Below are 13,302 nucleotides of genomic sequence, written 5' to 3'. Positions count from 1 at the left end.
ACAATTCTGGACTTCAAGCTCTATTACAAAGCTGTGATCAGCAAGTCAGTGTGGTACTGGCATAAAAACAGACACATAGATCAATGGAATGGAATAGAGAACCAAGAAATTGACCCTCAAATTTATAGTCGACTAATCCTTGACAAACCTGGAAAGAAAATGCACTGGAAAAAAAGACAGTCTCTTCAATAAACGGTGTTGGGAACATTGGACAGCCTCATGCATAAGAATGAAACTGGACCACTTTCTTACACCATACACAAAGATAAATTTACACTCAAAATGGATAAAAGACCTAAATGTGATTCCATCAAATCCTACAAAAAAACACAGGCAGCATCTTCTTTGACCTCAGCTGCAACACCTTCTTCCTAGACATGTCTCCAGAGGCAATGAAAACAAAAGCAAAAACTATTGGGGCTGCATCAGGATGAAAAGCTTCTGCACAGCAAAGGAAATAATCAACCAAACTAAAAGGCAACCTACAGAATGGAAGAAGATGTTCACAAATGATATATCTGATAAAGGTCTATTATCCAAAATCTATTAAGAACTTATCAACTCAAAGCCAAAAAAAACCCAAAAATCCAGTCAAGAAATGGGCAAGTGACATGAACAGACATTTCTCTGAAGAAGACATACAAATGGCCAACAGACATGAAACATCACTCATCTTTAGAGAAATAAAAATCAAATCAACAAGGCAGGAAACAACAAATGTTGGAGAGGATGCGGAGAAAAGGGAACCCTCTTACACTGTTGGTGGGAATGTGAACTGGTGCAGCCACTCTGGAAAACTGTGTGGAGGTTCCTCAAAGAATTAAAAATAGACCTGCCCTACGACCCAGCAATTGCACTGTTAGGGATTTACCCCGAAGATTCAGATGCAATGAAACGCCGGGGCACCTGCACCCCGATGTTTCTAGCAGCCATGTCCACAATAGCCAAACTGTGGAAGGAGCCTCGGTGCCCATCGAAAGATGAATGGATAAAGAAGATGTGGTTTATGTATACAATGGAATATTACTCAGCCATTAGAAACAACAAATACCCACCATTTGCTTCAACGTGGATGGAACTGGAGGGTATTATGCTGAGTGAAGTAAGTCAATCGGAGAAGGACAAACAGTGTATGTTCTCACTTATTTGGGGAATATGAATAATAGTGAAGGGGAATATAAGGGAAGGGAGAAGAAATGTGTGGGAGATATCAGAAAGGGACACAGAACATAAAGACTTCTAACTCTGGGAAATGAACTAGGGGTGGTGGAAGGGGAGGAGGGCGGGGGGTGGGGGTGAATGGGTGACGGGCACGGAGGGGGACACTTGACGGGATGAGCACTGGGTGTTATTCTGTATGTTGGTAAATTGAACACCAATAAAAATTAATTTATAAATAAAAAAAAAATACTCAAATGAAAAAAAAAATAAATAAATAAAATTAGGGTAATTAAAAAAAAAAAAAAAAAAAAAAAAAAAAACCACAATGAAATACTACCTCAAACCATTCAGGATGGATAAATTTAGCAACCTGGGAAATAAGAGATGGGGAAAGGATGCAGAGAAAGTGGAACCCTTTTACAGTTTTGATAGGAATCCACACTGGTGCAGGAATTCTGGAAAATAGAGGATACAGTGGTTGTGAGGATGCAGAGAAAGGGGAACCCTCTTGCACTGTTGGCAGAAATGCAAACTGGTGTAGCCACTCTGGAAAAGAGTATGAGTTTTCTCAAAAAGTTAAAAATAGAACTACCCTGTGACCCAGCAATTGCACTACTCAGTATTTACCCAAAAGAAAAAAAAATACAGGCTCAAAGGGTTACATGAACTCTGGTGTTTTCAGCAGTATTTTCAGCAATAGCTAAAATCAGAGAGCAGCCAAATGTCTATCAACTCATGAATGGATAAAGAAGTGGTATATAGGGGATCCCTGGGTGGCGCAGCGGTTTGGCGCCTGCCTTTGGCCCAGGGTGCGATCCTGGAGACCCGGGATCGAATCCCACGTCGGACTCCCGGTGCATGGAGCCTGCTTCTCCCTCTGCCTGTGTCTCTGCCTCTCTCTCTCTCTCTCTCTCTCTGTGTGTGTGTGTGACTATCATAAATAAATTTAAAAAATTTAAAATAAAGAAGTGGTATATACATGCAATAGAATACTACTCAGCCATCAAAAAGAATGAATTTTTGCCATTTGCAATGAGTTAGATAAAGCTGGAGTGTATTATGCTAAGTGAATTAAGTCAGAGAAAGACAAGTAACATGATCTCCCTCATATGTGGAATATAAAAAAAACCAGATGTACATATGGGAAAGGGGAAAAGAAAAAAGGGAGTGAGGGAAATAAGACATAAGTGACTCTTAATGTTCTAGAATAAACAGAGGGTTAATGGATGGAGGTAGTTGGGAATTGGGCTAGATGAGTGATAGCTATTAAAGGGGACACTTGCTGTGATGAGCACTGGGTGTTGCATGTAGATAGTGAATCCTTGAATTCTACTCCAGAAACCAATATTGCACTGTATGTTAACTAACAATTTTTTGAAGAAAAGAAAGAAATAGACTCTTAATTATAGATAACAAACTGATGTTTACCAGAGGGGAAGAACTGGGGAGGATGGGTTAAATAAGTGATGGGAATTAAGGATTACAGTTGTTGTGATGAGCACAGGGTGGCATATGGAAGTGTTGAATCACTATATTGTACACCTGAAAATAATATAACACTGTATGTCAACTGACTGAAATTAAAATAAAAGCCTTTAAAAAATGAAAAGAAAGATGATCTCTAGTAATGTGGGAAATGTACAAACGTCTCAGTTTTTAAGTATTTGAAAATTGTAAAGTTGTAATTTTGAATTCTGACTAATCTATCTGCTAGATGTGCTTTAAAAGTTTACTTGTGAGCCTCCACTTTCCTTGTCAGCTAATCCTAGTTGCTGTGTACTTATCATATTTTCAATAATTAAGTTTTTCCTTTTTGAGAAAGCCTTGTACATCTGTTTCCTGTCACTTTGTCCTGTGTGGATACGTTTACAATCTTGGTCATTTTATTTCTACTAGCATTTTTTCTAAAGTCATTTATTAATCTTTGTTAAGAATTTCAGCTACACGGATGCCTTGGTGGCTCAGCACTTGAGCATTTGTCTTTGGCTCATGCCGTGATCCTGGGTCCAGGATTGAGTCCCACATCAGGCTCCTTGCGGAAAGCCTGCCTCTCCCTCTGCTTATGTCTCTGCCTCTCTGTGTGTGTCTTTCATGAATAATAAAGTCTTAAAAGAAAAAAGAATTTCATCTACTCATCACTTTGCACAACCAGTTTTAGGTTGTTTTTTGGTTTTTCTTGAGGGAACATATAACTGAAGAATAGAAGAAAAACTGATGTCCAGAGAGCAAAAATGAAGCAGATGTACATAGATAAGGGCCATAACCAAAGGGAATAAGGTAGAGGAGAATTTAAATGATTGATTTGGTTTCTGGTCACTTCCTACTCTGGATTTAGGTTATCAGGAGACCCAGCTATGCTTCTTATTCTTGGATTCCATATGAAACCCTTGGATACTTTCAAAACTTAACCTTTATACCTAAGCTGCTAGAATTTTTATTACTTATAGTTCAATTGTCCATGATTCAAATGTCCAAGATGTCCATGATTGAGACATCTGGTATACAGCACCTAGTCACTATTTTGCTTTTATTGAAAAAAATTCATGTTTTGGGACACCTGAGTGGCTCAGTGGTTGAGCATCTGCTTTGGCTCAGGTTATGATCCTGCGGTCCTGGGATTAAGTCTCGCATTGGGCTCCCTGCAGGAAGCCTGCTTCTCTCTTTGCCTATATCTCTGCCTCTCTCTGTGTGTCTCATGAATAAAAAAAATCTTTACAAAAATAAAAGAAAAATGATATTTCAATTTACCTATTTCTGCTCAAAACTAAATTCTTAAGTTAAACCACATCCACTTGAGAGAATGATATTTATGATTCCAAGCATATTTTTTTTTTGCTAAAAAGGTATTGGTGCAAATAATCAACACTATAGTATAGACCATAAAAAGACTATAGTAGTCTTTTTTCCCATTTCTTTGGAAACATAAAAGAATGAAATGAAAAAGAAATTAGCATAGTTCACCAACCAAAAGCTTTCTAAATAAGTCTTGTGTTAGTCGACTTTCACTAACTTATTTATAAAGGGAAGAAAAAATTTCAGTAGTAGTGTTAGAAAGTAATGACTCTTGGGGTGCCTGGGTGGCTCAATCAGTTAAGCATCTGCCTTTGGCCCAGGTCATGATCTCAGGGTCTTTTTTTTTATAAATTTATTTTTTATTTGTATTCAATTTGCCAACATATAGAATAACACCCAGTGCTCATCCCGTCAAGTGCCCACCTCAGTGCCCGTCACCCAGTCACCCCCACCTCCTGCCCACCTCCCATTCCACCACCCTTAGTTCGTTTCCCAGAGTTAGGAGTCTTTCATGTTCTGTCTCCCTTTCAGATATTTCCCACTCATTTTTTTTTGGGGGGGGGAATATAATAAATAGTGAAAGGGAATAAAGGGGAAAGGAGAAAAAATGATCTCAGGGTCTTGAGATTGAGACTTACATCGGGCTGTCTGCTCAGTGGGGAGTCTACTTCTTCCTTTCCCTCTGCCTGTCTCCCTCTCTCCCTGCTTGTGTTCTTTCTCTCTCTCTCAAATAAGTAAAACCTTAAAAAAGAAAGTAATGACTCTTCACAGAAGTTAATAGCTTGAATTTGTTATAAATTAAAATTTATGTGAAAATTCAAATTATAAAATAAAAGCAAATAGGATTTACAAAATTATTTTCATTTTTTAAAAGGCAAATTCTCCTTCCACAGTTTGGCTATTGTGGACATTGCTGCTATAAACATTGGGGTGCAGGTGTCTCAGCTTTTCACTGCATCTATATCTTTGGCGAATCAAACTCCAATAAAAATAAATGTAAAAAATAAAATTATATGTTCTAAAAAAATAAAATTGCTGGCAATAATTTTTAAAGTTTATATTCAAAATCCATATTGTAAATAGCTATCTTTAGAAAAATAGCAAATATTCTCCAAACTCATCAACTAAACCCTTGAGATTAAAACTCCAAACTAAAAACACACCTACAAATGAATACAAATTATACCAGACTAGTGAACTTACCTCTTTTTCAGACTCTTTAAATGTTGTTTCTTTCTCCTTTACTCGCTGCATAAATTTTTGTTTCAATTCTTCTTCTTCCCTCTGACATTGATCATAGAACTTTTGTCTTTTGGCTTCATAGATCTCTTGAAAACTATAAAAAATACGTTATTACTCTCATATTAAAATGGTAATATAAATAACCCTGTAAAAATATATACTGTATGTTAAGTCCCATGTGAGGGCATTTACCAACATTTTCTTCATGTATAGAAATAGAAATTTCTATATCATGAGGTATAAAAAAAGTGAGGTACGATATTGTAGAATATATAGACAGTGTGCCTAAAGAATACTAGAATTTTGAAACGATATTAGTGATTGCTTGTTACCACCACCTTTCAATATATCACACTTCTTTAGAACTTTTGATAATAAAACTTGGGAAAACCTCTACTTTATATGGTTTTTATTTAAAGCCAGGCAGGGTGCCCGGGTGGCTCAGTAGGTTAAAAGGCTGCGTTCAGCTCAGGTTATGATCCCAGGATCTTGGGATCGGGCTGACATTGGGCTCCCTACTCAGCAGGAGCCTGCTTCTTCCTCTTCTTCTGCTGCTCCTCCTGCTTGTGTGCTCTGTCTCTCTCTGATAAATAAATAATATCTTTAGGGAAGCCTGTGGGGCTCAGCGGTTTAGCTCCGACTTCAGCCCAGGGTATGATCCTGGAGACCCAGGATCGAGTCCCACGTTGGGCTCCCTGCATGGAGCCTGCTTCTCCCTCTGCCTCTGTCTCTGCCTCTGTGTGTGTCTCTCATGAATAAATAAATAAAATCTAAAAAAATCTTAAAAAAATAATGTTGGGCACCATAATATAATAATAATATTATTATCAATTATAATAATAAGCATCATAATCAAAATCATATAGTACTGGCACAAAAATAGACGCATAGATAAATGGAACACATATAAAAATGGAACATAGTAGAGAACCCAAAAACAAACCCAGGTGTATATGATTAATTAATTTATGACAAATGAAGCAAAAATATACAATGGAAAAAGTCTCTTCAATAATTGGTACTGGGAAACTATACAGCTATATGCAAAATTATGAAATTGGACCAGTTTCTTATACCATACACAAAAACAAAGTCAAAATTAATTAAATACCCTAATGTGAAACCTGAAACCATAAAACTTCTGGAAGAGAATATATGCAGTGGTCTCTTGGACACTGACCAACATTTTTCTACCTGTGTCTCCTCAGGCAAAAGAAATAAAAGCAAACATAAACTATTGTGACTACACCAAAATAAGAGGCTTTTGTACAGTGGAGGAAACCATCAAGAAAATGAAAGGCAATCTATTGAATGGAAAAAAATTGCAAATGATATCTCTGATAAAAGGTTAATAACCAAAATATATAAAGAACTTATATGACTATGACTCAACACTAAAAAAAACCCAAAAACTGATTAAAAAATGGCCATAGAAAGTGAATAGACATTTTTCTGATGAATATATACAGATGGCCAACAGACACATAAAAAATGCTCAACATTTCTAACATCAGGAAATGCAAATCAAACCACAATGAGATATCCTCTTATTCCTGATATAATTGCTAGAAGCAAAAAAATAAAAACGTAAAATGTTGGTGAGGATGTGGCAAAAAAGGAGCTCTCATGCATTCTTGAGTAGAATGTAAATTGGTGAAGCCACTGTAGAAAAAAATCATGTTTCCTTAAAAAATTAAAAATAGAAATACCATACGTTCCAGTAATCCCACTACTGGTTATTTTCCCAAAGAAAATGAAAATACTAATTTGAAAAAATAAATAAATAAATCCTTATGTTTATTTCAGCACCATTTATCTTAGCCAAGATATGGAGGCAACCTAAGTTTCCATCAATAGATGAATGGATAAACAAGATGTGGTGTGTGTGTGTGTTAAGAATATTACTCAACCTTAAAAAAGAATAAGATCTCGCTACTTATGACGTGGATGGACCTAGGGAGTATGACACAAGTGAAAAGTCAGACAGAAATAGAAAGAAAAGTACTATATGATTTCATTTGTGTGTGGAATCTAAAAACTAAGCAAAGGAACAAACAAATAAACAAGAAAAGGAGAAACAGAAGAATAAATACAGAGAACAAACTGGTGATTGCTAAAGGGAAGGGGAATAGGAGATGGGCAAAATGGGTGAAAGGGAGTGGGAGGTACTGGCTTCTGGTTACAGTATAAGTAAGTCATGGAGATGAAAAGCACAACATAGGAAATATAGTAAGTGGTATTATAATAGTGTTGTATGGTGACAACTGGTAGCAACACTTGGGGTGAGCATAGCATAATATATAAAGTTATAAAACAATTATGTGTACACCTGAAACTATTGTAATACCAGGCATCAACTATACTTCTTTTTAAAATGATTTTAAGACTGAAAAAAATCTGTTTTTCTTACCATCTTTCTTTAAAAACAATCTCTCTTGCCTCTCAAAATTAAAATTAAAATTTAAGTCCGGCATCTTTCAAAATTTAAATCAGTTCACTTTTGGCTGTCTTCAAATACCTAAAAAATTGATATACCAGTATCACTGGTATACACTGTCATCCTTTGCAGTACAAATCCTAGTCCTCTTAAAATAACTAAATACATCTGCTCTCAAACTATTTTCACTTGACTTCTCCAACATTACTGCTGCTTTTCCTCTTTCTTTCATCCAGCACTCAATGTGATGTCCCTTGCCATTCTCAATATCCTCTGCTAGCCTTTATCTATCTTTGCCAATATTTATTTTTTTAATTTTTATTTATTTATGATAGTGTGTGTGTGTGTGTGTGTGTGTGTGAGAGAGAGAGAGAGAGAGAGAGAGAGAGAGAGAGAGAGAGAGGCAGAGACATAGGCAGAGGGAGAAGCAGGCTCCATGCACCGGGAGCCCGCCGTGGGATTCGATCCTGAGTCTCCAGGATTGTGCCCTGGGCCAAAGGCAGGCGCTAAACCGCTGCGCCACCCAGGGATCCCTCTTTGCCAATATTTAAAATCTCCTTCATGAACATCTATTTCATATAAAATACAAAAGTAAAAACAAGGTAATATTTTTCTTTTGGATACACATTTCAACATATGCACATATTGAATACTCCTATTTGAGCATATAAATGGGTCATTGAATTACATTGCTGTTAATAATTCTCTCCATCTAAGTCCGATGATGATTCAAAAAATACAATTCAGAATGACCAGAATGTGAAATGTACAGTTACTCTCTTTCCCAAATGATTGAATCTCATGGTTTTACAGGATTTCTAAATCTTGTTAGCTTCTTCTGACAAGATCTCTTCCACTCACCTAAGTGGCTTGTTGTCTGGACCCACATCAGTAAAGCCCATTTTCTTCAGTTTGCAGCATCTGTACCGTTCGTAGTGTTGAATGTGGGTTTGTTCTTTCAGGTCTTCCATATTTATACAAAGAAGCATATCCCGGAGCTTGATAAAATCACAGTGATTTTCATTTTCCACTAGGTAGGAAAATAAGAAAGCAACAACACTTATCATCAACTCTTGGCACTCAATAAGTATTCTTGAGTGAATGTATGCATGAGAAACACATTTAAAGTAATAACTAAGAGATCATTATGATTAATAGATATAATTCTTTGTAATTTTTCTGTTATAAGCAGAGCTTGTTTTTGGATCAGGAAGTTTATCTTAAATTTATTAGCCAAAGAATAAATAGGAAAGAGTGAATTAACATGTTATATTATATTAGTGTATGGTATAGTTTTTTGTTAATAATTGTTGGTATTTTACAAGTGCCCCCAAGGTATTTCACAGAGCACTAACAAAGAACGTAACATATAATTTCACTAAAGTAAATAATTTCATAATGTAAATCCTGCTACTATGAAGGCACCAAAAATTATGCATATTTTCATTCTCAAATACTATTTATACCCCATATTTATGAGACCAAATTAGTTACTATTTAAAATCAATCAATAAATTTGCATGGCTCTTTCCTGTGTGTCATATCCAGGCTACTGAGCACAATATATATTTTATTGTGCATGACATTGTAACCAAATTTCATATTAATTAAAATATATTGTTTTTAAGTGTTTCATAAATTTAATTTTTAATGTATCAATTAATAAAACAACATTTTGGAAACTAGTATAAGTGGAGATAATCCAATCTCCAGTAATTTCCATTAAAATTATATAAACCAGAGAATAAGTGACTGCCTGTTAAAATATTTCAACTCATCACAATGTTAGTTTTTTTAAAAAGATTTATTTATTTATTCATGATAGACAGAGAGAGAGAGAGGCAGAGACACAGGAGGAGGGAGAAGCAGGCTCCACGCAGGAGCCCGTCGCGGGACCTCAATCCTGGGACTCCAGGATCGCGCCCTGGGCCAAAGGCAAGCGCTAAACCGCTGAGCCACCCAGGGATCCCCAATGTTAGATAGTTTATATAAATATTTAAGTATAATTTTTCTGGGATAGCCTGGGTGGCTCAGCAAAAGCATCTGCTTTTGGCCCAGGGTGTGATCCTGGAGTCCAAGAATTGAGTCCCACATCAGGCTCCCTGCGAGGAGCCTGCTTCTCCCTCTGCCTGTGTCTCTGTCTCTCTCTGTGTCTCATGAATAAATAAATAAAATATTTTTAAAAAGTATAATTTTTCCAAAGATAAATTACATTCCATTATTTTAAAAATAGTTTACCATACTTTTTGTCTATTGACCATTTAAAAATGTCTTATAAATTAAGTATTAATTAATATATGTAACAGGTTTTAAACACTAGTATTTGTGTTTTAATTTTGTTCAAAGATCTTTTGTTCAAAGCATTTTCCAACATTCTGAATGTAATAATTTATGCACAGAGAGATACTATGCATATGTCAGGTTGGGGTAAATGAAGAGATTCTAGCAAACCTCTGTGAATTTTTGTCTAAAGAACTACCTAGTAAACTCCTATGAGAATGAATTATAGTCAAAGTAAGAATTAGCTTAAATGAAAAATAATTTGTGTTTTTCATTAGTAACTCTTAATTCAGTTTAGCAACAATTACCAGCGCTGACTCAAGGCAAAATATTTTAAGACTCTAAGAATACACACACACACACACACACACACACACACACACACACACACACTTTCCTGAGCAAGCCTGCTCACTTCCATCACATTTACCTTGTAAAACTCCCCAAGGGTACTGACGGCCTCTGACCATTCTTTTTCCAACTTTCACTTCATCCATACTCCCTACTACAGCAAATGGTAATTGTCCCTAAAAGTAAGAAAAACTTTAATCATGTTCCCGTATACCAATATGGCCTACTCTGTTAATTATTTCTGTTTTGGAAATCTATAGAGACAAGAATATCATAATAAGTTTATTCCAATAAGGCATCTACCCTGTCACAGATTTTATGCCTTGGTAGTAAATATGTGCAAATTAATTTTTTCAAGCATTATCATCAAGCCATGCAGACAACTGAGAACTGTCTGCTGAGTAAAGCCAAAAGCAAGGGGTTCTGCTGTGGGAAATACAAATAAAACGTATTTTTATGAGATGCAATATTTTTCATATTATCTTTACCCTGAAATGAAAAAATGTTGAGGAAAGAATAAATAAACCACTTTTAACTCCAGTACAGAAGTTAAAATGGGAAGTATTAAGGAAAAAAACTCTAATAACCAGTTAATGGATATATAATTAGAGTATATTAGTAAATAGTACTATATATGTCTCAGTTAATTCTAAACAAAACTAAAGGGACACTCTGAGATTTGAAAATTAATGTACAACTCAAGCGAGATTTGGGAAGATGATAAGCAAAGTAAGAAGAATAATCAGAAGTAAAAATAAGGCTTTGAGCAGGATGTAAAGACAGAAATATGCAAGATAAATTCATGGTCTGTCAGAAGTTGCATAGATTGAATAGAAGAGTTGATATACAAAAGTATCTAAAATAAAAATTATTAGGCATCATGTTAAGTATTTAATAATTAACAGTATTTAATTTATTAATTAAATCGGGTTAAAAAAAAGTGGGGATCCCTGGGTGGCTCAGCAGTTTGGCGCCTGCCTTTGGCCCAGGGTGCTATCCTGAAGTCCCAGGATCGAGTCCCGCGTCGGGCTCCTGACATGGAGCCTGCTTCTCCCTCCTCCTGTGTCTCTGCCTCTCTCTCTCTCTATGTCTATCATAAATAAATAAATAAATAAATAAATAAATAAATAAATAAATCTTTAAAAAAATAAAAATAAAAAGTATTCTCTATGAATTCCTACAGGTACAATTAGAGAGGCCAAAATCTTTAAGACAAAACTAAAAAAATAACACAGAAGAATAAATAAAAATTTTACAATACTCAGCTTTTCAATTCAGAAAACTGTTTAGTTTGTGAAATCTTAAATGGTGTATGAAAAATAACAAAAGAGAAATTAAAGACACAGAATTAGTACTTATTACTTATTTGTTGTATCTAGACCCTGTGTATCAGGCACTTTGCAAAGATTATGGCCTTTAAACCTCACAAGAAGCCTTAATAGCCATATCAGTGATCCCATAGTGTATATAAGTTAATGGCCTCAAGGAGGATAGGAATTGTACAAGATCTTATGGATTTTTAAAATAGTTTTACTCTTTTATAAAGTTTTTATTTAAATTCAAATTAGTTAACATATAGTGTAGTATTAGTTTCAGGTGTACAATATAGTGATTCAACACTTCCATTCAACACTTGGTGCTCATCACAAGTGCACTCCCTAATCCCCATCTCCTATTTAACCCATCCCCCAAACCCATCTCCCTTCTAATATCCAATCTGTTATCAATAGTTAAGCGTCTGTTTCTTGGCTTCCCTCTCTCTCTATTTTCCTTTGATCATTTGTTTTGTTTCTTAAAGCCCACATATGAGTGAAACCATATGGTATTTGTCTTTTTCTGATTTATTTCCCTTGGCATTATATTCTCTGGCTATATCCATGCCATTGCAAATAGCAAGATTTCATCTTTTATGACTGAATAATATTCCATTATATAAATATACCACATCTTCTTTATCCATTCATCTACTGATGGACAGTTGGACTGCTTCCATAATTTGGCTCTTGTATGGTATCCCTGAGTTACTCAGTGGTTTAGCACCTGCCTTTGGTCCAGGGTGTGATCCTGAAGTCCCAGGACCGAGTCCCACATCAGGCTCCCTGCATGGAGTCTGCTTCTCCCTCTGCCTGTGTCTCTGCCTCTCTTTCTCTGTGTGTCTCTCATGAATAAACAAATAAAATCTTTTTAAAAATTGGCTCTTGAAAAAAAATTGGCTTTTGTAGGGATGCCTGGATAGCTCAGCGGTTAGGCATATGCCTTCAGCTCAGGGCATGATCCCAGGTCTGGGGGATCGAGTCCCACATCTGGCACTCTGCGGGGAGCCTGCTTCTCCCTCTACCTATGTCTGTGTCTCTTGTGAATAAGTAAATAAAATCTTTTTAAAACTTGGCTCTTGTAAATAATACTTTTAAAAAACATAGAGGTGCATTCATCCCTCTGATTTAGTGTTTTTTGTATTTTGGAGATAAATACCAAATAGTGTAACCCCTGGATCATAGGATAGTTCTATTTTTAAATTTCTGAGGAATTTACATACTGTTTCCCTATTTTGTTTCTTAAATTATGATTTTCTTTTTGTTTCCACTTACATATTAAATGTTTTTTCATATCTCCTCCTTTAATCTGAATGTGTCTTTAGGTCTGAATGAATTTCTTATATACAACATATGGGTCTCACTTTGTTATCCATTCAGTAATTCTATGTCTTTGGATTAGAACATTTAAAACATTTACCTTTAAAGTGATTAATGATAAATAGGTACTTTAAAAAATATTTTATTTATTCATGAGAGACACAGAGAAAGAGGCAGAGACACAGGCAGAGGGAGAAGGTGGCCCCTCGTGGGGAGCCTGATATGGGACTCGATCCTGGGTCCAAGATCATGCTCTGAGCCAAAGGCAGAGGCTCAACCACTGAGCCACCCAGGCATCCTGATAAATAGGTACTTATTGTCAGTTATTAGTTGTTTTACAGTTGTTTCATACTTCTTCTCTGTTCCTCCTTCTCTTTCATTCCTCCTTGTGGTTTCATGTTTTTC

General features: G+C 35.8%; 1 protein-coding gene across 2 annotated transcripts in view; it reads right to left on the bottom strand.

Moving 5' to 3' along the window:
• SEPTIN14 (septin 14) overlaps positions 1-13,302 on the bottom strand; it is a 66,444-nt gene that overhangs the window by 33,053 nt on the left and 20,089 nt on the right. For both annotated transcript variants that reach the window (XM_055301107.1, XM_055301106.1), the window contains 3 exons: positions 10,344-10,440; positions 8,495-8,663; positions 5,158-5,290 (listed from right to left, as the gene is read on the bottom strand). In XM_055301107.1, coding sequence (XP_055157082.1) covers positions 5,158-5,290; positions 8,495-8,663; positions 10,344-10,440 — 399 coding nt within the window. The remainder of the gene's footprint in view (positions 1-5,157; positions 5,291-8,494; positions 8,664-10,343; positions 10,441-13,302) is intronic.

This window comes from Nyctereutes procyonoides, unplaced genomic scaffold, assembly GCF_905146905.1.
Source record: "Nyctereutes procyonoides isolate TBG_1078 unplaced genomic scaffold, NYPRO_anot_genome, whole genome shotgun sequence".
In the NCBI taxonomy this organism is placed as follows: Eukaryota; Metazoa; Chordata; class Mammalia; order Carnivora; family Canidae; genus Nyctereutes; species Nyctereutes procyonoides.
Note: the sequence above shows the minus strand (reverse complement) of the source record. Positions and strands in the feature narration are given on the sequence as shown.